This window comes from Gymnoscopelus microlampas, assembly GCF_963454915.1.
Source record: "Gymnoscopelus microlampas genome assembly, chromosome: 4".
NCBI classification, from domain to species: domain Eukaryota; kingdom Metazoa; phylum Chordata; class Actinopteri; order Myctophiformes; family Myctophidae; genus Gymnoscopelus; species Gymnoscopelus microlampas.
In genome coordinates this window covers 56,289,435-56,313,165 of record NC_139941.1, presented here as the reverse complement: position 1 = coordinate 56,313,165, position 23,731 = coordinate 56,289,435, and the positions used below count along the sequence as shown (strand labels likewise).

At 45.9% G+C, this 23,731-nt stretch overlaps 1 protein-coding gene across 1 annotated transcript in view; it reads right to left on the bottom strand.

Moving 5' to 3' along the window:
• The window catches only part of gak (cyclin G associated kinase), an 84,175-nt gene that overhangs the window by 24,918 nt on the left and 35,526 nt on the right, over positions 1 to 23,731 (bottom strand). Inside the window, exons 12-20 of the mRNA XM_084056298.1 lie at positions 19,055 to 19,104; positions 18,459 to 18,607; positions 17,520 to 17,642; positions 14,123 to 14,256; positions 13,516 to 13,710; positions 6,061 to 6,178; positions 5,716 to 5,795; positions 4,839 to 5,032; positions 2,126 to 2,293 (exon numbers count right to left, since the gene is read on the bottom strand). Of these exons, the coding sequence (XP_083912424.1) occupies positions 2,126 to 2,293; positions 4,839 to 5,032; positions 5,716 to 5,795; positions 6,061 to 6,178; positions 13,516 to 13,710; positions 14,123 to 14,256; positions 17,520 to 17,642; positions 18,459 to 18,607; positions 19,055 to 19,104 (1,211 nt within the window). The remainder of the gene's footprint in view (positions 1 to 2,125; positions 2,294 to 4,838; positions 5,033 to 5,715; positions 5,796 to 6,060; positions 6,179 to 13,515; positions 13,711 to 14,122; positions 14,257 to 17,519; positions 17,643 to 18,458; positions 18,608 to 19,054; positions 19,105 to 23,731) is intronic.

Sequence of the window (23,731 nt, the reverse complement as noted above, 5' to 3'; positions counted from 1 at the left end):
TGTCAAATGTATACTGTAGGTGACAGTGATGATAAACTACTGAACAGTCAAATGTAAACTGTAGGTGACAGTGATGATAAACTACTGAACAGTCAAATGTATACTGTAGGTGACAGTGATGATAAACTACTGAACAGTCAAATGTAAACTGTAGGTGACAGTGATGATAAACTACTGAACAGTCAAATGTAAACTGTAGGTGACAGTGATGATAAACTACTGAACAGTCAAATTAAACTTGAATTAGTCACATCCGTCTGATCCAATTCAGAGCAATAATGATCTCAGTAATAGACATTAATTGATCAAACAAAAACACAAAACCATTCATTTAAGTGATCAAAACCGGGAAAACGTCTATCTATCTATCTATCTATCTACATACATTTTTCAAAAAACTCTTAGGATTTAGAACAGTGGTTCCCAAAAATAGCAGATCTACAAGCTTGTACATCTGCTATTTCTGGAAAAAGAATCTTGAAAGTGTGTCCCTGGCACAAAATATTTTCAGATGACGGCGGCCAAATACATATGATTGTGGGGGCCCTTGACACGAAAACGTTTGAGAACAACTGATTTAGAAGGTATTTGTAGAATGGGCCTCAGGTCTTAAAGGGTTTGTTTTCATGTGGATGTGAAGGGTGTAGCGGTACCGTCCCAGTCCAGAGTCTGGGTGTAGGGTGAAGGGTGTAGGGTGAAGGGTGTAGGGTGTAGGGTGTAGGGTGAAGGGTGTAGGGTGTAGGGTGTAGGGTGTAGGGGGTAGGGTGTAGGGTGTAGGGGGTAGGGTGTAGGGTGTAGGGTGAAGGGTGTAGGGTGTAGGGTGAAGGGTGTAGGGGGTAGGGTGTAGGGTGAAGGGTGTAGGGTGTAGGGTGAAGGGTGTAGGGTGTAGGGTGTAGGGTGTAGGGTGAAGGGTGTAGGGTGAAGGGTGTAGGGGGTAGGGTGTAGGGTGAAGGGTGTAGGGTGTAGGGTGTAGGGTGTAGGGTGTAGGGTGAAGGGTGTAGGGTGTAGGGTGTAGGGTGAAGGGTGTAGGGTGTAGGGTGAAGGGTGTAGGGTGAAGGGTGAAGGGTGTAGGGTGTAGGGTGAAGGGTGTAGGGTGTAGGGTGTAGGGTGTAGGGTGAAGGGTGTAGGGTGAAGGGTGTAGGGTGTAGGGTGTAGGGTGTAGGGTGAAGGGTGTAGGGTGAAGGGTGTAGGGTGTAGGGTGAAGGGTGTAGGGTGAAGGGTGTAGGGTGTAGGGTGTAGGGTGTAGGGTGTAGGGTGTAGCGGTACATACCGTCCCAGTCCAGAGTCTGGGTGTAGGGTGTAGGGTGTAGGGTGTAGGGTGAAGGCTGTAGGGTGTAGGGTGTAGGGTGTAGGGTGAAGGGTGTAGGGTGTAGGGTGTAGGGTGTAGGGTGAAGGCTGTAGGGTGTAGGGTGTAGGGTGTAGGGTGTAGGGTGTAGGGTGTAAGGTGTAGGGTGTAGGGTGTAGGGTGTAGGGGGTAGGGTGTAGGGTGTAGGGTGAAGGCTGTAGGGTGTAGGGTGTAGGGTGTAGGGTGTAGGGTGTAGGGTGAAGGCTGTAGGGTGTAGGGTGTAGGGTGTAGGGTGAAGGGTGTAGGGTGTAGGGTGTAGGGTGTAGGGTGTAGGGTGTAAGGTGTAGGGTGTAGGGTGTAGGGTGTAGGGTGAAGGGTGTAGGGTGTAGGGTGTAGGGTGTAGGGTGTAGGGTGTAGGGTGAAGGGTGTAGGGTGTAGGGTGAAGGGTGTAGGGTGTAGGGTGTAGGGTGTAGGGTGTAGGGTGTAGGGTGTAGGGTGAAGGCTGTAGGGTGTAGGGTGTAGGGTGTAGGGTGTAGGGTGTAGGGTGAAGGGTGTAGGGTGTAGGGTGTAGGGTGTAGGGTGTAGGGTGAAGGGTGTAGGGTGTAGGGTGAAGGGTGTAGGGTGTAGGGTGTAGGGTGTAGGGTGTAGGGTGTAGGGTGTAGGGTGAAGGGTGAAGGGTGTAGGGTGTAGGGTGTAGGGTGAAGGGTGTAGGGTGTAGGGTGTAGGGTGTAGGGTGTAGGGTGAAGGGTGTAGGGTGTAGGGTGTAGGGTGAAGGGTGTAGGGTGTAGGGTGTAGGGTGTAGGGTGTAGGGTGAAGGGTGAAGGGTGTAGCGGTACATACCGTCCCAGTCCAGAGTCTGGAAGAAGTTGTTGGCGTTGGTGTCGGTGCTCAGAGGAGACTCGGGCTCCGGGGTAGCAGCAGGGGGTCCCTCAGGGGTCTGGGCTGGCTGGGGGACCTCAGAATCGTAGAAGGCAGAGGAACCAGGCTGGCGGGGCAACTCGGGTTTACCTGGAGCAAGCAGACACACAGCAGCAGAATGAATGAATGAATGAATTAATGAAAAGCTAAACAATGTTGAAAAATAGACAATATCAAGACACAATCAACAACAAGACAATATGAAAACAGTAGGAAGTAGGAAGAAGTTAAAAACATATCTAATCCTACCCTTACAATCCTCATACCTCAGCATCATCACTTAACATCCATGATTAACACATGTACCAACATGGTATAAATAGCAGAGGAGAGGACGGTATTAAAGTCAGAGCAGGGTTTGTTCTGCCTCAGAATGGGCCTTTAGCACTTGAAGGACGCTTTAGTTGGATTTAACCTCGCATCACCAGGCTTTCCACCGCGGAGGAAAGCCTGGTATTCATTCTAAACCAGGGGTCTTCAACAGGGGGTCCGGGACCGCTAGGGGGTCCTCAGAGTTAATACAGGGGGTCCGCCAAATCTTTGTGTAACATGATTTTTTTTTTTACCACTTGAACCCTATAGCATCCCTTTTCTGTGGAGAACTTTAGCCGAAAATAGCAGCTCTACAAGCTCACAACGCCTCGCGCTGCGAGGCGTTGTGAACTTGTAGATCGGCTATTTTTGGCAAAGAGGTATAGGTGTAGAGGGGAAAAAGAGCAGCAAAGGTTTATCTGAAACACCATTTTATACAATATAGAGGAGGGGGTCCCTGCTTCATCTCTCTCTCAGCTAGGGGGTCCCTGGCCTGAAAACGTTGAAGACCCCTGTTCTAAACTGAGCCGTGTGATCCGGTTTAGAAAAAACAAACAAAAAAAACAATGGTGTTCTGGTGGTTTGGTTCCGGTTGGTGTCGCATTGTTTATGTTCCCCACACAATGTGAATCAATTCATTCAAGTCTCTGCAGTCGCGCTACGAGTTACAATAAAAGATGGACATTCCAAACCATTATTATACCAATTTAATCAATTTTATTATTATTATTTTTTTTTTATCCCGCGATTTTGTAACCCTTATTTTTCACCCGGTGCCAATTCTCTAAGTGATCCTGGGCACTACACTCCCCTCACCAGCCTAGGGAGCCCATGGCCGAGCTCATGCCTCCTTCAGTGCATGAGAGCCAACTGACCTTCTTGTCACCTGACAGGGGGGAGTTCCCCTGGTAGGACGTAGCGCGTGGAAGGAACACGTTATTCCAACCAGTTCCCTTCCCCTCCATCAGGCGCCCCGGCTGTCATGGGGGAGGAGTTTAGTGACCAGGATTACTACATGTTTTGTGAGGGTATTAACTACCCTGAGAGACACGGGGAACATGCAAACTCCACACAGAAAAGCCCTTACGCCAACCCCACCTAGGGTATGGCCGCTGATGACGCGGAGGAGAAGTCACGCCCCCAGTGCCCACAGCGTCCCCGGCGGGAATCGAACCCAGGACCTTCTAGCTGTGAGGCGACAGCACTACCGACTGCGCCACCGTGCCCTCAATTTAATCCAATTTTAAACCAGCGGAATCATTTTGGAGGTGCACGGCACCGGTGGTTCCGGTCACCTGATGACGTAAAAGTTATTTCCGTCCAGACCGGATCAGAATCCCGAACATGGTTTTGATCCCAGGCTAAGTTTGATCAAAATGAACCCTGGAGCGTTACCGTCTTTAAGTCCAGTCGGTCTGAACATGAGCTCATTGGAGCTCTTGATGCGGACCGAACAAACACATTCTGGTCTGCCAAGAAAAACATAGGTCTCTGTTCTCTTCACTGTACTGTAGGTGTGAATACAATATGACACAAATATGTGTCCAATATGTGCAAGTGAACCAAAAGACAATCATGATAATAATGATTATAGTGCACACACTGTATGTTAATACAAATGTATATTCTATAAGTCTATTAGGTCAGATTCACAAATAGTTTTTGTTATAATGTCGCAGGGCCTTACCCCCGACCCAACCCTTGATGCCGAGAGCCAAGCAGGGAGGCATTAGGTCCCATGTTTAGAGTCTTTGGTAAGACTAAGACTCGGCCTGGGCTTGAACCCCCAACCTCCCGATCTCAATCAGTTGTAAAAGGTACACATTATACACCATTTAACACATTGATTGCCAAAATCGCATTGATGCATTCTTTAAAAAAAAAAAAACGTTTTTTAAAATTCCACAAGGGGCGACCTAACACAGCTTTGGAATGATCGATGGTCACTCAGAGAAGAAGTAGTCGGATGTGACGTCCTTCCAAAAAAGCAGGCAGCCATCCGCCCCAACGATGGGATTTTCAGAAAAAGCTGTAACTCAGTTTATTTTTTTGCATTGAAAACCACCCGTTTTCAGCGGACAAAAGCCCCAAAATGGCCGATCGTGGTTGGAACGTTATTGTCCCTGTGGATTCACAGATCCCTCCGCCTACCCACAGGAACCTTTTTTTTGTGTCTTTTTTTTTTACACATGTATCTTCCACGGCGTTTCAACGATCGTTGATTTAAGATAATTACGCTGGCATGGGGATAGAAAACTATGTTTAATATCTTGGCAGTCAATGTGTTAAACCCAGGAAGGTGGGTTGTGGGTTCACTTCCTACCAAACTTGCTGAGTATCTCCTGCTGCTCGTCCCGGGAGGAGAAGAGCATCTTAGGGTTGAGCCCCTTGGTGCTGAAGGACTCCCATGGAGGGGTCTTAGCACTGGGCCGGTCCCGGGGCTCCACCTCGATGTCCAGGTTCACCTGGAACAGGTCCGGGTACTTCTCCTGGATGTCACACGCATCCAGGTCATACCTGAGGACCACACAGAGACACACACAAGACACACACGCGCACACACACACACACACACACACACACACACACAAGACACACACGCGCACACACACACGCACACGCGCACACACACGCATGCACACAGATACACAGTCAACCTTGTGCGCTACACGCTAAACCGTTAGTTTAAAAAAAAGATTAAAGCTGCAAGCAGTGATGACCGGGCCCATGTCTATGGCTTTTATAATGTACTATCAAATATCAACCAATCAGAAGAGGGGACGGAGCTAACAGAGTCCAATGAGGCCACTCACAAGTGGCTATGAAAAGCAGTATCGGTACATCTCTAAATAGAAGCCTCAGCATCGCCCATGCACAGTGCTTTGCCCTGCAAACTTCACAATATGCGTTCCTAAGTATACTCACTTGTTAAACTTCGCAGCATGTGTTCCTAAGGAGTACTCACTTGTTAAACTTCACATTATGTGTTCCTAAGCAGTACTCACTTTTTAAATTTCACAGTATGTGTTCCTATAAGCACTCACTTGTTAAACTTCACAGTATGTGTTCCTAAGTATACTCACTTTTTAAACTTCAAAGTATGCGTTCCTAGGTTTACTTACTTGTTAAACATCACAGTATGCGTTCCTAGGTTTACTTACTTGTTAAACATCACAGTATGCGTTCCTAGGTTTACTCACTTGTTAAACTTCACAGTGGTGGCGTTTCTCGGGACGAAGCCGGTGTGAAACTGGACCTGAAACATCTTCATGGACGCCATCTAGTGGAGAAACATTTATACTCAACTTATAGGAAACCTTATCAATACGTCATGCGTGCACACTTGATGAGGTGTGTGTGTGTGTGTGTGTGTGTGTGTGTGTGTGTGTGTGTGTGTGTGTGTGCATGTGCATGTGCATGTGCATGTGCATGTGCATGTGTGTACGTGTGTGTGTGTGTGTGTACGTGTGTGTACGTGTGTGTGTGTGTGTGTGTGTGTGTGTGTGTGTGTGTGTGTGTGTGTGTGTGTGTGTGTGTGTGTGTACCTTGGCCTGCAGACGGCCTCCCAGTGTAGACCTAGCATGGTAGATGACCACTAACACATCTCCTTGGACCGTCACATTGAGAGGGATCTCTGCTTTACCGTCCTCTGACCTAAAGTCTCTGCAGACAGACAGACAGACAGACAGACAGACAGACAGACAGATTAGAGAGGGAGAGCCAGACAGGACAATTTTCCCGACCCTCAAAAGATAAATTGATGTTTTATTGTTCAATTAGGAAAAGTGTCAGGTTGGGGTTAGTGTTAGGATCACACATTTAGAGGTTATGTGTGTGTGTGTGTGTGTGTGTGTGTGTGTGTGTGTGTGTGTGTGTGTGTGTGTGTGTGTGTTTGTGTGTCCTGGCCATGACGTTAAACTGCCCCGTTGTAACTACCACCGTCAATGTTGTAGGTGCAGATTTAAGATGCATTTACAACTTCTGTGGACCGTGTGCTTCATTGCGATCACCAAGCTTGCGTACAAGAAGGCTCTGCTCACCGACGGAGTATACCGACAGCCCCCCTCCCCCCCTCCCGTGATCAGAGAGAAGAGAGGCGGTGGATAAAGACCCGGCGGCCTGCTATCTTTGTCCGCTAGCTGCGGAACAACAATGGGCAGTGATGTTGCTATAGGTTTTCTATGTAATGGGTCCCGGGACCCACAGGTGAATGGGTGGACTGCAGGGTCAATGGGAGCAGCTACGCTATGGAGAGCGCTTTGACACCGGGCGGCAGTGCGGGAGTTGTGACTGTGAACGTTGTTTCCTCTGGTGGTCCAGCCTGGGACATGCTGCCTGTAGGACTGGTTGTTAGAGGAGGTTTACCCTGTAGGACTGGTTGTTAGAGGAGGTTTACTCTGTAGGACTGGTTGTTAGAGGGGGTTTCCTCTGTAGGACTGGTTGTTAGAGGGGGTTTACTCTGTAGGACTGGTTGTTAGAGGGGGTTTACTCTGTAGGACTGGTTGTTAGAGGGGGTTTACTCTGTAGGACTGGTTGTTAGAGGGGGTTTACTCTGTAGGACTGGTTGTTAGAGGGGGTTTACTCTGTAGGACTGGTTGTTAGAGGAGGTTTACTCTGTAGGACTGGTTGTTAGAGGGGGTTTACTCTGTAGGACTGGTTGTTAGAGGGGGTTTCCTCTGTAGGACTGGTTGTTAGAGGGGGTTTACTCTGTAGGACTGGTTGTTAGAGGAGGTTTACTCTGTAGGACTGGTTGTTAGAGGGGGTTTCCTCTGTAGGACTGGTTGTTAGAGGAGGTTTACTCTGTAGGACTGGTTGTTAGAGGAGGTTTACTCTGTAGGACTGGTTGTTAGAGGGGGTTTCCTCTGTAGGACTGGTTGTTAGAGGAGGTTTACTCTGTAGGACTGGTTGTTAGAGGGGGTTTACTCTGTAGGACTGGTTGTTAGAGGGGGTTTACTCTGTAGGACTGGTTGTTAGAGGGGGTTTACTCTGTAGGACTGGTTGTTAGAGGGGGTTTACTCTGTAGGACTGGTTGTTAGAGGAGGTTTACCCTGTAGGACTGGTTGTTAGAGGAGGTTTCCTCTGTAGGACTGGTTGTTAGAGGGGGTTTCCTCTGTAGGACTGGTTGTTAGAGGGGGTTTACTCTGTAGGACTGGTTGTTTTAGGGGGTTTCCTCTGTAGGACTGGTTGTTTTAGGGGGTTTACTCTGTAGGACTGGTTGTTAGAGGAGGTTTACTCTGTAGGACTGGTTGTTAGAGGAGGTTTACTCTGTAGGACTGGTTGTTAGAGGGGGTTTACTCTGAAGGACTGGTTGTTAGAGGAGGTTTACTCTGTAGGACTGGTTGTTAGAGGAGGTTTACTCTGTAGGACTGGTTGTTAGAGGGGGTTTACTCTGTAGGACTGGTTGTTAGAGGAGGTTTACTCTGTAGGACTGGTTGTTAGAGGAGGTTTACTCTGTAGGACTGGTTGTTAGAGGGGGTTTCCTCTGTAGGACTGGTTGTTAGAGGGGGTTTCCTCTGTAGGACTGGTTGTTAGAGGGGGTTTACTCTGAAGGACTGGTTGTTAGAGGAGGTTTACTCTGTAGGACTGGTTGTTAGAGGAGGTTTACTCTGTAGGACTGGTTGTTAGAGGGGGTTTCCTCTGTAGGACTGGTTGTTAGAGGGGGTTTACTCTGTAGGACTGGTTGTTAGAGGAGGTTTACTCTGTAGGACTGGTTGTTAGAGGAGGTTTACTCTGTAGGACTGGTTGTTAGAGGGGGTTTACTCTGTAGGACTGGTTGTTAGAGGGGGTTTACTCTGTAGGACTGGTTGTTAGAGGGGGTTTCCTCTGTAGGACTGGTTGTTAGAGGGGGTTTACTCTGTAGGACTGGTTGTTAGAGGAGGTTTACTCTGTAGGACTGGTTGTTAGAGGAGGTTTACTCTGTAGGACTGGTTGTTAGAGGGGGTTTCCTCTGTAGGACTGGTTGTTAGAGGGGATTTCCTCTGTAGGACTGGTTGTTAGAGGAGGTTTCCTCTGTAGGACTGGTTGTTAGAGGAGGTTTCCTCTGTAGGACTGGTTGTTAGAGGAGGTTTACTCTGTAGGACTGGTTGTTAGAGGAGGTTTCCTCTGTAGGACTGCTTGTTAGAGGGGGTTTACTCTGTAGGACTGGTTGTTAGAGGAGGTTTACTCTGTAGGACTGGTTGTTAGAGGGGGTTTCCTCTGTAGGACTGCTTGTTAGAGGAGGTTTACTCTGTAGGACTGGTTGTTAGAGGAGGTTTACTCTGTAGGACTGGTTGTTAGAGGGGGTTTACTCTGTAGGACTGGTTGTTAGAGGAGGTTTACTCTGTAGGACTGCTTGTTAGAGGAGGTTTACTCTGTAGGACTGGTTGTTAGAGGAGGTTTACTCTGTAGGACTGGTTGTTAGAGGGGGTTTACTCTGTAGGACTGGTTGTTAGAGGAGGTTTACTCTGTAGGACTGGTTGTTAGAGGAGGTTTACTCTGTAGGACTGGTTGTTAGAGGAGGTTTACTCTGTAGGACTGGTTGTTAGAGGAGGTTTACTCTGTAGGACTGGTTGTTAGAGGAGGTTTACTCTGTAGGACTGGTTGTTAGAGGAGGTTTCCTCTGTAGGACTGGTTGTTAGAGGAGGTTTACTCTGTAGGACTGGTTGTTAGAGGAGGTTTACTCTGTAGGACTGCTTGTTAGAGGAGGTTTACTCTGTAGGACTGCTTGTTAGAGGAGGTTTACTCTGTAGGACTGGTTGTTAGAGGGGGTTTCCTCTGTAGGACTGGTTGTTAGAGGGGGTTTACTCTGTAGGACTGGTTGTTAGAGGAGGTTTACTCTGTAGGACTGCTTGTTAGAGGAGGTTTACTCTGTAGGACTGGTTGTTAGAGGAGGTTTACTCTGTAGGACTGGTTGTTAGAGGAGGTTTACTCTGTAGGACTGCTTGTTAGAGGAGGTTTACTCTGTAGGACTGCTTGTTAGAGGAGGTTTACTCTGTAGGACTGGTTGTTAGAGGGGGTTTACTCTGTAGGACTGGTTGTTAGAGGGGGTTTACTCTGTAGGACTGGTTGTTAGAGGAGGTTTACTCTGTAGGACTGGTTGTTAGAGGGGGTTTACTCTGTAGGACTGGTTGTTAGAGGGGGTTTCCTCTGTAGGACTGGTTGTTAGAGGAGGTTTCCTCTGTAGGACTGGTTGTTAGAGGAGGTTTCCTCTGTAGGACTGCTTGTTAGAGGAGGTTTACTCTGTAGGACTGGTTGTTAGAGGGGGTTTCCTCTGTAGGACTGGTTGTTAGAGGGGGTTTACTCTGTAGGACTGGTTGTTAGAGGGGGTTTACTCTGTAGGACTGGTTGTTAGAGGAGGTTTACTCTGTAGGACTGGTTGTTAGAGGAGGTTTACTCTGTAGGACTGGTTGTTAGAGGGGGTTTCCTCTGTAGGACTGCTTGTTAGAGGGGGTTTACTCTGTAGGACTGGTTGTTAGAGGGGGTTTACTCTGTAGGACTGGTTGTTAGAGGGGGTTTACTCTGTAGGACTGGTTGTTAGAGGGGGTTTACTCTGTAGGACTGGTTGTTAGAGGGGGTTTACTCTGTAGGACTGGTTGTTAGAGGAGGTTTACTCTGTAGGACTGGTTGTTAGAGGGGGTTTACTCTGTAGGACTGGTTGTTAGAGGAGGTTTACTCTGTAGGACTGGTTGTTAGAGGAGGTTTACTCTGTAGGACTGCTTGTTATAGGGGGTTTCCTCTGTAGGACTGGTTGTTAGAGGAGGTTTACTCTGTAGGACTGGTTGTTAGAGGAGGTTTACTCTGTAGGACTGGTTGTTAGAGGGGGTTTACTCTGTAGGACTGGTTGTTAGAGGGGGTTTCCTCTGTAGGACTGGTTGTTAGAGGAGGTTTACTCTGTAGGACTGGTTGTTAGAGGGGGTTTACTCTGTAGGACTGGTTGTTAGAGGAGGTTTACTCTGTAGGACTGGTTGTTAGAGGAGGTTTACTCTGTAGGACTGGTTGTTAGAGGAGGTTTACTCTGTAGGACTGGTTGTTAGAGGAGGTTTACTCTGTAGGACTGGTTGTTAGAGGAGGTTTACTCTGTAGGACTGCTTGTTAGAGGGGGTTTCCTCTGTAGGACTGCTTGTTAGAGGAGGTTTCCTCTGTAGGACTGCTTGTTAGAGCAGTGATGTTGCTAGGTTTTCAATGTAATGGGTCCTGGGATGCAAGGGTGGTCTTTTAGATGGGTCCCAGGGACATTTTATGGGTCCCACAAAAATGCACAGCGTTTAACTCGTGTTTCATCTTATATGGTTATATTCATGTACATGTATCTGAAAGAAAAGTACACAATTCCAAATCCGACAACTAGTACTTGTAGTACTTGTAGTACTTGATTTTTTTTTTTACATTAACCACTTGAATCCTAGTATCCCTTTTCTGAGGAGAACTTTAGCCAAAAATAGCAGATCTACAAGCTCACACTTGTGAGCTTGTAGATCGGCTATTTTTGGAGTTATAGGTGTGTAAAGGGAAAAAAGAGCAGCAAAAGTTTATCTGAAAAACAATTTTATACAATATAGAGGGGGTCCCTGCTTCATCTCTCTCTCAACTAGGGGGTCCTTGGCCTGAAAACACTGAAGACCCCTGCTCTACAGGGAATTATTTGATATCTGGCTGCACGGAAAGACACAAGAATCACAGCTGCCATTAATTAGTGCTGTTCAGTGTTGATTGCCTAGTGGTCAAATTGGGGTCAACGAGCCATCGTTAACTTGCTTTGAAGTTGAGCTGTAAGTTGCGCAGCACTCTGACTCTCTCCCTCTAGCAGCACTCGCACTGCCCTGAGACAGAGAGAGAATACTTCTCCATACGGCGGTGTTTTACCGAGATTTTTCTTGTTTTCTGCACTATGCCTTGTAATCCGCGGACGGCTTTGAAATCCACGGATGGCCTTCAAATCCGCGGTAATTTCCGCTAAATTGTAGTGCGTCCCATGGACGCAAGACGGTGCCATGAATGCGTCCTTTTTCAATATGGTGCGTCAGAGACGCAGGACGCAGGCCTATGAGCATCTCTGTTAGAGGAGGTTTACTCTGTAGGACTGCTTGTTAGAGGGGGTTTCCTCTGTAGGACTGGTTGTTAGAGGAGGTTTACTCTGTAGGACTGCTTGTTAGAGGGGGTTTCCTCTGTAGGACTGGTTGTTAGAGGAGGTTTCCTCTGTAGGACTGGTTGTTAGAGGAGGTTTACTCTGTAGGACTGGTTGTTAGAGGGGGTTTACTCTGTAGGACTGGTTGTTAGAGGGGGTTTACTCTGTAGGACTGGTTGTTAGAGGAGGTTTACTCTGTAGGACTGGTTGTTAGAGGGGGTTTACTCTGTAGGACTGGTTGTTAGAGGGGGTTTCCTCTGTAGGACTGGTTGTTAGAGGAGGTTTACTCTGTAGGACTGGTTGTTAGAGGGGGTTTACTCTGTAGGACTGGTTGTTAGAGGGGGTTTACTCTGTAGGACTGGTTGTTAGAGGGGGTTTCCTCTGTAGGACTGGTTGTTAGAGGAGGTTTACTCTGTAGGACTGGTTGTTAGAGGGGGTTTACTCTGTAGGACTGGTTGTTAGAGGGGGTTTACTCTGTAGGACTGGTTGTTAGAGGGGGTTTACTCTGTAGGACTGGTTGTTAGAGGGGGTTTCCTCTGTAGGACTGGTTGTTAGAGGAGGTTTACTCTGTAGGACTGGTTGTTAGAGGGGGTTTCCTCTGTAGGACTGGTTGTTAGAGGGTTTCCATAACTTGGGACGCCCAGAAACGAGGCAGGAGGGCTGGCAGAGTGTTGTGCTGTCTCTGCTATGATTGACAGCCGCCATGTATGGAGGAGACGCTGCTGCTGGTGTCCATGGAGGGCTGGGTGACATGCTTGTTGTATCATGAGGACATAGTCAGGGGTGCACATAACCTTTTGGTCTAGTTCTCAGGGGAGCACCTGGATATGTTACTTGGTGCTCACCAAATAAATAAATACATTTTGCCGCGACACGTCTGGCAGGATGGATAAAAGAGGGATACATGGACAACTTGTCTGTGCAACGGTCTGCATGATGCGGGACCCCGCTTCTCGTGAATGATAGGCACTCCCTACATTAACTCCAAGCCTCTTGAATAGTGGTATGTCCTCTTCAAATGAACGCATAGGACGTGCATGTTTGGCTTTGTGGAAGGCCAACAGAAATATATTACACAGTGCTTGACGCTGTTCTTCATTAATTTTGTCCTGCCACCTGTCAAGAGGGCGACTCCGATCCTGGCTGCTCCTGTTATCAATTGCTTGCACTATGTTGATGTGCTCTTTGCTTTTCTCATGTTTATCAAAAGCTGGGTGACTGAAATTATTTGTCCCTGTAGAAAAGGCGCTGCCAGATTGGGATGTTCACGGCATATTTTGCACCACATCACGGTGCGTTCATCATCGGTGACGAGTGCCTGTACAGCAGCCTGCAGCCAGCTTGCCGTGTGCGACTGGCTGTGTCAGGATTCAAGGCCACACTCACACATTCACTTGCAGCATGCGTCCCCTCCGCCACCGCCCCATGGGTGTGTATGGGGAGGACGCGTGCTTCGCCGTGAATGTGTGAGAGTGGCTTCAGGAAGTAAATTCCTGTCCCAGCGGTCCCAGCTGTTGGTACGCGAGAGCGCCTCCCTTCGTTTGATATGCCGCACAGCATGCATTTTGACCACGCATGCGCACTTGCGCAGCAGTTATGTGTACACCCCTGGACATATGACTTGATTTAGTGGATGTAACCTTGATGAACCTGTAATATTTGTGTCATCGTATGCAGTTTCCTTTTGTGTGGACATAAATAAATTGTTAAAATGTGTGTGTGTGTGTGTGTGTGTGTGTGTGTGTGTGTGTGTGTGTGTGTGTGTGTGTGTGTGTGTGTGTGTGCGTGCGTGCGTGCGTGCGTGCGTGCGTGCGTGCGTGCGTGCGTGCGTGCGTGCGTGCGTGCGTGCGTGCGTGCGTGCGTGCGTGCGTGCGTGCGTGCGTGTGTGTGTACGTACTTCATGCGGTCGTACTCCTGTGATGTAGTGAGGACTCTCTGGTCTCCTACATAGACCTCACAGAAGGGTCTGCATCCTTGGCGCTGCTTGTTGAACAGCGGTACGGGCGTCATGGCGATGGAGCGGATGACCACGGGCTTGCTGTGGGGGACGATGGGCTCCTCCGCCATCATGTCACACATGTACTCGATGTACCTGCAGGAGGCGGTACAATCACACATGTGTTGTGGTGTTTGGGCTGTTCAAAAATAGCAGATCTATTTAAAAATAGCAGATCTACAAGCTCATAGATCTACAAGCGCTATGAGCGTGTAGATGTGCTATTTTTGAAAAATCTTGAACATTTGAAATCTTTGTATATATTTTTTAAAGCGAACATTTGTAAAATATGTTGATCCAGAGAAACCTCCAGAAGCAAAGATTTGAGCTGCAAAAATTTGCTTTAAAAATATATGTATTCAAAGATGTGCGCAAATGTTCACAATTTTTCAAAAATAGCAGATCTACAAGCTCATAGAGCACTAATGAGCTTGTAGATCTGCTATTTTTGAATAGCCAAAGTACCTCTTGTGGGAGGGGGCTATGCCAGGGGGGGAGGGGACAGTACCTCTTGTGGGAGGGGGCTATGCCAGGGGGGCAGCGCTTCATGGAGAACATGTAGACAGCAGCTTCAGCGGTGGTGAACAGACGACAGAAACACAGGAAGGAACACACCGCCACTGCAGACATGGCCCTGCCGTCCTACACACACAGAGAGAGAGACACAGAAAAAGGAGGATGCATGAGGAAACATTCAGTTATTAGAGCTTACATTAATGGGAAATAGTCAACACACACACACACACACACACACACACACACACACACACACACACACACACACACACACACACACACACACACACACACACACACACACACACACACACACACACACACACACACACACACACACACTAGAAGATCTGCAGGTACGGGAATGGGAGGGAATAATAGAATACTCGATTCAATTCAATGTTATTACATTGCCAAATCACAACAAGTTGTCTAAAGACTCTTTACATATAGAGCAGAGACCCTGCACTGTCCCACCCTGAGCAACACATTTAAATGATAAATACTTATTACTAGGTAACCACTTAATCATATGAGCTTATCTACAAGATAATAATAACAATACTAATACCACACAGTGGACTATACTGATGTTACCTACCAGACAGTGGACTATACAGATGTTACCTACCACACAGTGGCCCATACAGATGTTACCTACCAGACCGTGGACTATACAGATGTTACCTACCAGACAGTGGACTATACAGATGTTACCTACCAGACAGTGGACTATACAGATGTTACCTACCAGACAGTGGACTATACAGATGTTACCTACCCGACAGTGGACTATACAGATGTTACCTACCACACTCTAGTGATCTTCTAACAACAGCTCTTGAAAAAATGGACTGGTCCCATGTCCTAAATTGCACCTCTGTGGAGGAGTCCTGGTCCTGTTTCAAAAAAGCTTTTTTGTGTGTACTTGATAACATCGCACCCACAAAGGTGGTGAGGGTCAAAGCTAGCACAGAACCTTGGATGAAGGGTGATATTTTGAATACCATCAAACTCAGGAACAAAAGCTTCTCTGAGTTCAGAAAAAACAAAAGTGAGGAGCTACTTGAAAAGTGCAGAAAAAACGTAGTTACTAATTTGATCAGAAATGCCAAAAAGAATTTCTTAAATGAGAACATAGAGGCTAACAAAAGCCACCCACAAAAACTGTGGGAGGCACTAAAACAATTAGGCTGCAATGGAAAAATTCAGACAAAATCTACAAACATTTGCATTATTTCAAGTGGCTCGCTCACTACCGACAAGCAATTGGTAGCGGACTGTTTTAACAGTTTCTTCACCACAGTTGCAACCCAGTTGGTAAGCAAACTCCCTCAGCATTCAGGTCTGTATGGCCCCGACCACATTCAAGCTCACTATGAGAAACTAGGGGCTAAAAAGGATTCTTTCTCTTTCAAACCTGTTTTGACTGTTGATGTGCAAAAAAAACTCCTCGCCCTACAGCCAAACAAGGCCACCAGCCTTGACAACATCCCCACCAGATTCCTCAGAGACGCAGCGGTCTCCATTGCTCCCTTAGTAGCCCATATTACAAACTTATCCATAAGTCAGTGTCATGTCCCACAAGAATTCAAGTTGGCAAGAGTAATCCCTCTATTTAAAAAAGGAAGCAAACTAGATCCTGGCAACTATAGGCCTGTTTCCATCCTTTGTTCAATCTCAAAGGTTATAGAGCGATCAATCCAAGAACAAATCAACAGCTACCTCAGCGAGCGTAAGCTGTTGTTTGAATTCCAATCGGGCTTCAGAACATCCCACTCCACTGACACATGCCTACTGTACTTGACCGATCACATCAAACGTGAGGTAGACTCGGGCAAATACTGCGGCATGGTCATGCTGGACCTCCAAAAGGCATTTGACACTGTAAACCACGAAATTCTACTTGATAAGCTGAGGGCGATTGGTTTTGATTGCACATCACTAAATTGGATGAGATCTTACTTGGAGGGTAGAGAACAAGTGGTTGACATCAACGGAACCATGTCCTCATCCCTCCCGGTGAGCTGCGGGGTTCCTCAAGGCAGCATTCTAGGGCCGTTACTGTTTCTTCTATACATTAACGACATGAATGCTGCCTGTAACTGCAAACTGTTCCTGTTCGCTGATGACTCGGCACTCCTGATTTCGGGTGAGGACAAGTTGCAAGTCGAGGAAGCTCTCAGCTGTGAACTCTCAAAAATCCGTACCTGGCTTACCGATAACAAACTGTCACTACACCTTGGGAAAACCGAATCCATCCTATTTGGGACCAAACATTCCCTCAGTAAAATGAAGGTAAATGACTTCAAGGTCAAAGTCGATGACACAATCATCACTAGCAAAGAAGAGATTACCTATTTGGGATGTATTCTTGACAAACACCTGACAGGTGAAAGCATGGCAACAAAGGTGTTCAAAGGAGTAAACCAGAGAACCAGATTTATGGGCAGAGTTTCCTCTTTTGTCAACCCTCAGGCACTCAGGACCCTCTCTGGGGCCCTGATTCAGCCCCTTTTTGACTATGCTAGCTCCTCTTGGTACTCCAACACCTCAGTGTCACTGAAGACTAAGCTTCAAACCTCCCAAAACAAACTGATTCGACTACTTCTCGGACTGGGGCCCATGACCCACCTCTCTCCCACTCACTTTGCCAGCCTAGGCTGGCTCAGGGTGGAAGACAGGGTTATACAATTAAAAATGGGACTGGTCTTCAAAATTGTAAATGCAGATTTGCCCGAAATGCCCCCTATACCTGCATATCTGTATAAGTACCTCGAAAAAGTTAGTGACACCCACAGTCACAAAACTAGAGGGAGCGTAAACAACAATCTGGTAACACCCACCCATAAAACAAACATGGGCAAATTCTCCTTCTATAGCACTGCCACCAAGGAATGGAATAGTCTAACCCCATCCCTCAAAAAATGCAGTTCACTGGGCTCATTCAAAACAGCCCTAAAAACTCATCTTTCTGGAGGCCTAAAGAGGAGCTAGTACCAGTTTCCCTGTAGACAGACGACCCCCCCCTCCCCCTTTTTTGTACACACTTTTTATTTTTATTTTGATCATGTTTTGTTTTGTATATATTTCATTATTTTCCCATGACCTTTTTTGTACATAATGGTATATTTTTTTTCCCTCTGTATTCTTATGTTGATTTTTGAACTGTTTGGTTGCTACTATATATGTCTATGAAATTAATTCAAGGACCCCAATGGAAACAAGTCCGCAAGGACTTTTTTGGCCGGACCTTTTAGACAAAAGCATTATAAATGTAACTGTGTTGTTTTACATTCTTTTGCCTAATAAAAATTTCAATCAATCAAAAAACAGTGGACTATACAGATGTTACCTACCAGACAGTGGACTATACAGATGTTACCTACCAGACAGTGGACGATACAGATGTTCCTCTGGTCTTGTTTCAGCCAGAGGTGCATGTTCTTACACACACTGTAGAGATTGCGGAGGTTGGGAGAGCGACGCACCTGCCAGTTACACTCTGACACCTGTCAATACACACACACACACACACACACACACACACACACACACTTAATTTAAATTCAAATTAAATTCCTAAGAATTGCAGCCTGCAGTACCACCACGGCCCGAGACACCATCACGCCGGAGTGAATGTTTGGAACGGGGCGGGGGGAGTCTGGTGCAACGCTCAGGTCCTGGACCTGGTGAGACGAAGGAGGAGCCCGGCCAGGAGGCCATCCACAGAGCCTAGTAGTCCCTCCACGTGCCAGAGCCGCTCCTCTCCCCTGGTCCCGGCAGAGTAGTTCCGGAAAGCGGACTGAGTGGCCCTGTCTTTCCCTAAGAGGACTGACCGTGGGTAGCTACTGGCACGTAAGTCGGGCTGGGCGAGGGTGTATGTGGCAAGACCAGAAACACCCGATGACCCCCTCATTTATAGATTATTATTCCAGTTTAAGTATTATCAACCTGCATCCCTACAAATAAGAAAATCTAAATTCTATTACCGCCCCAAGAATAAATGTCAACTGCACCTAGTGGCCTAACGGTAAGGCCGACGGAAATGGTAGTGTATGTGTTGGATGCAGCTCAAAGTGAAATTTTCAGGGATCTAGTTTGTAGCTGTTCGACCTTCCTAGCACGTGTTATAAAAGAAAAACGTGCGACAATGGCCAAAACTCAATCGAAAATCTGTGAAAGTGTCCGTTTTCAATATGTTTTGGCCATTGTCTCTGGAACAGAAGGTACAATCTGCTCAGTTCAAAGCTTGTTGGATGCGTAGGCAGTAGGGCCCATTGAGAACTCTAGCACAGAAACACACACACACACACACACACACACACCCGGTTGTGAAAGCGTGAGGGCCTGTAGGAGCGTTTGGACAGGTTGTAGACGGCGTAGTGACCAGCATGACGAGAGTCCAGGAACAACCGCACGTCTTCTATGTTGTTCTTTATAGCTGACTCCACCCCTTCTGCTGGGAACGACATGACTGACAGAGAGAGAGAGAGAGAGAGAGAGAGAGAGACAGAGAGACAGAGAGAGAGAGTCAGAGAGAGAGAGAGAGAGAGAGAGAGAGAGAGAGAGAGACAGAGAGACAGAGAGAGAGAGTCAGAGAGAGAGAGAGAGAGAGAGAGAGAGAGAGAGAGACAGAGAGACAGAGAGAGAGAGTCAGAGAGAGAGAGAGAGAGAGAGAGAGAGAGAGACAGAGAGAGACACATCTTATAGTTGACATTAACACATGCGGCATGTCTATCACATGGATTAAAGTTATGTGTTGTTCATGTGACTGTACTGTAGTATATATTATAAGTACATTGTACATACGCTGATATATTTTTGTAATATGCTGTTAGTTTAAAACTCTTTTTTGCTAATTTTTCTCTCTTTCACGGACTGACCTACAGTTAGAGTTAATTAATGAACAGTTCATTCCTACCTGCTATCCTGGAGGTGATGTAGGAAATATCCAGATCTCCTTTAGCGTAGCTGTGACACAAAACACACCAAAACACACGTATTAAAACAAACAATAAGAGTACCACGTAACATACAATTCAAATCACAGTAAACCTGTCTGGCGCTTGGAAGACGATGCGATCCGATGAGCTTAACTTACTGCGTGAGGTTATCGGTTGCCAAAAAGAACAGATTGACTTTTTTTTTTTTTTTTTTTACCCCACGATTTTGTAACCCATTTTTCACCCAGTGCCAATGCCTAAGCTTGTAATCCTGGGCGCTACTCTCCCTCTGCCAGCCTAGGGAGAGCCCCGAACCTTTCCCCGGTAGGACGTAGCGCGTGGAAGGAACACGTTATTCCAACCAGTTCCTTTCCCCTCCATCAGGCGCCCCGGCTGGCCAGGGGGAGGCAGTATAGAGACCAGGATTACTGCATGTTTTTGTGTGAGGGTATTAACTACCCTAGGAGACACGGGGAGAACATGCAAACTCCACACAGAAAGACCCTTTCACCAACCCCACCTAGGGTATGGGCGCTGATGACGCGGAGGAGAGAACACGCCCCCGCCAGCGCCCACAGCGATCCCGGCAGGAATCGAACCCAGGACCTTCTAGCTGTGAGGCGACAGCGCTACCGACTGTGCCATCGTGCCCCCCAAAAGAACGGATTTACAACAGATCTACAAGCTACCAAATGTTGGTAGCTTGTAGATCTTTTCTTCTTTGGCGACACTGACATACACAGTGCTACAAATCGTTTTTTTTTTATTTCCAGCGATTAAAATAAAAAGAAAGATCTGCTTTAAACTGCCTTTGCAAGCAAACGTCGGGTAGCAGCAATGAATTAACACACACACACACACACACACACACACAGCAAAACTCTATGGACTCACTGGTCTCAGCTCACATTTAAGCTACTGTAACATCACAGCAAAACACAGCAAAGTGAGGTGCATGGATACCTCCAGATGTGCGGAACATGCTTCCTTTGGTTTAACCCATTAAGACCGGACAGGGAACGCATCTGTGTGTAATTTTAGATGTACAAGCTCATAGCGTGGCACCGAGTGCCGCGCTATGAGCTTGTAGATCTGCTATTTTTTTCTATCGTGAAAAATTGTCTTTGAAAATCTTTGAATATATATATTTTTTAAAGCGAACATTTGTAACTCAAATCTTTGATTCTACAAATGTCCTCTAAATCCTAACAGTTTTTTTTTAGATCTGCAAACAAAAAATGCAGATCTACAAGCTCATATTTATCTGCTATTTTTAAATAGCCAAAGTATAAAATAATGGTTAAAGTGGTTACACAGACACGTTCCCGGTCTTAATGGATTAAAGCTGGCATACGTGATATTGTACCAACTTGTACCAGGTTCCAGGCATCCCGTGTGTAATGCTGTATCACGTTACACCCTCACAGGACAGAGCTATCTGTGCACCGTTCACCAGACACCCTACTTGTGATTCAAACCCAGATCCAACGTTTTAATCCCGAGTCGCCCGGCTGAAAATTGCAGATCTATAAGCTCACAACGGGTCACAGCGTGATGTGTTGCCAGCTTATAGATCTAAAGTACCGGGACAGTGTACTAAAGTTGGGTCATTTTTTTTTTTTGCCGCTGACTCATCTACATAAAGTTACAGCTCATTGTCATTTCGCTTTTTTAAAACAATGAAAAATAAAAACAAAAAGACCAAACTGTTAAGCTTTGGGTTATGGCCGTTTGCTGGCTTCTTTGTTAAGCTGTGTTGAAGCGAAGGCACCAGCAACATCAATAAAACAACAAGTGCATAAATCAATAAATATAATGAAAACAACAACAACAGAGGCTCATGTCTCATTACTTCTGCTACTGAGTGGTTCTACAAACAAGTGAAGCTATGCTGATGACATGATCTAAAACACACACAGACAGACAGACAGACAGCCGGGGCGGGAATGGTGGTTTAGTAGACTATGGTTGGGACATGATGCTAGACTACTGTGCATTGTTATTATCATTCATTCGTTCATTCATCATTTTCAACATGAGGATAGATTTGTACGCTATCTTTTCTTTTTAGATATCGTTTGGAATTAGCCCATTGAGACCTGAAGCCGATTCTACATGTCTCCTAAATCTCAGCAGTATTCTGAAAAACGTATGTTTCTATATCCGTGGTGCTCAATCTTTTTCATGTCAAGGACCCCCAAAATGATATGTATTTGGCCGCGGACCCCCATCAAAATATTTTGTTCCAGGGACCCCCAGAAGCAAAGATTTGAGTTAAAAATGTTCGCTTTGAAAATATATATATTCAAAGATTTGCACACATTTTCACGATTTTTCAAAAATAGCAGATCTACAAGCTCATAGCGCGGCACTCGGTGCCGCGCTATGAGCTTGTAGATCTGCTATTTTTGAATAGCCAAAGTGTAAAATAATGCTTTTTAGCTCAAATCTAAAAATGAGACAGTTCCAGGTCTCAATGGGTTAGACCACATTCTCTGTATTTTTGTTTGTATTTTTCATTCCTACACTACGCTCATGTTCCCATCAGGGTGATCACATGTTCACGGCTAGAGGGTGTCCGCACATGTCCGCCCGGAAACAAAGACCCGAGCCGCGAACCGAACCGGGGCCAAAATATTGACTTGTCCCTCGGGCACGGGTCAGTTCCAATGGTCACGGGTCTCGGTCGGATCCATTTGAAATGGATGGACCTGTATGGACCTGTGAGTACCCGATGACCAGCTTTTTATTATTATTATTATTATTATAATATTAATCTCTTTAATCTTTGGTTTTAAAATAAGACATATGTGTTGTAATTACGCTCCCAAACCCATAATGTCTGTTCTCAAGCGCACTGCAGCTGAAGTTTAACACCATGGATGTTCTTTAGCAGGTGAAACGCAAACAAAAGCCACCGGGAAGATGCAAGTTGGAACGTCGTCTGTGTGGAGCATGTTTATGGACATTATCTGTGTGGAGCATGTTTATAGACATTATCTGTGTGGAGCATGTTTATGGACATTATCTGTGTGAAGCATGTTTATGGACATTATCTGTGTGAAGCATGTTTATGGACATTATCTGTGTGGAGCATGTTTATGGACATTATCTGTGTGAAGCATGTTAATGGACATTATCTGCGGGGAGCATGTTTATGGACATTATCTGTGTGGAACATGTTTATGGACATTATCTGTGTGGAGCATGTTTATGGACATTATCTGTGTGGAGCATGTTTATGGACATTATCTGTGTGGAGCATGTTTATGGACATAATCTGTGTGGAGCATGTTTATGGACATTCTCTGTGTGGAGCATGTTTATAGACATTATCTGTGTGGAGCATGTTTATGGACATTATCTGTGTGGAGCATGTTTATGGACATTCTCTGTGTGGAGCATGTTTATGGACATTATCTGTGTGGAGCATGTTTATAGACATTATCTGTGTGGAGCATGTTTATGGACATTCTCTGTGTGGAGCATGTTTATGGACATTATCTGTGTTGGAGCATGTTTATGGACATTCTCTGTGTGGAGCATGTTTATGGACATAATCTGTGTGGAGCATGTTTATGGACATTATCTGTGTGGAGCATGTTTATGGACATTATCTGTGTGGAGCATGTTTATAGACATTATCTGTGTGGAGCATGTTTATGGACATTATCTGTGTGGAGCATGTTTATGGACATTATCTGTGTGGAGCATGTTTATAGACATTATCTGTGTGGAGCATGTTTATGGACATTATCTGTGTGGAGCATGTTTATGGACATTATCTGTGTGGAGCATGTTTATGGATATAATCTGTGTGGAGCATGTTTATGGACATTATCTGTGTGGAGCATGTTTATGGACATTATCTGTGTGGAGCATGTTTATAGACATTATCTGTGTTGGAGCATGTTTATGGATATTATCTGTGTTGGAGCATGTTTATGGACATTATCTGTGTGGAGCATGTTTATAGACATTATCTGTGTGGAGCATGTTTATGGACATTATCTGTGTGGAGCATGTTTATGGACATTATCTGTGTGGAGCATGTTTATGGACATTATCTGTGTGGAGCATGTTTATGGACATTATCTGTGTGGAGCATGTTTATGGACATTATCTGTGTGGAGCATGTTTATGGACATTATCTGTGTGGAGCATGTTTATAGACATTATCTGTGTGGAGCATGTTTATGGACATTATCTGTGTGGAGCATGTTTATGGACATTATCTGTGTGGAGCATGTTTATAGACATTATCTGTGTGGAGCATGTTTATAGACATTATCTGTGTGGAGCATGTTTATGGACATTATCTGTGTGGAGCATGTTTATGGACATTATCTGTGTGGAGCATGTTTATGGACATTATCTGTGTGGAGCATGTTTATGGACATTATCTGTGTGGAGCATGTTTATGGATATAATCTGTGTGGAGCATGTTAATGGACATTATCTGTGTGGAGCATGTTTATAGACATTATCTGTGTGGAGCATGTTTATGGATATAATCTGTGTGGAGCATGTTAATGGACATTATCTGTGTGGAGCATGTTTATAGACATTATCTGTGTGGAGCATGTTTATAGACATTATCTGTGTGGAGCATGTTTATAGACATTATCTGTGTGGAGCATGTTTATGGATATAAT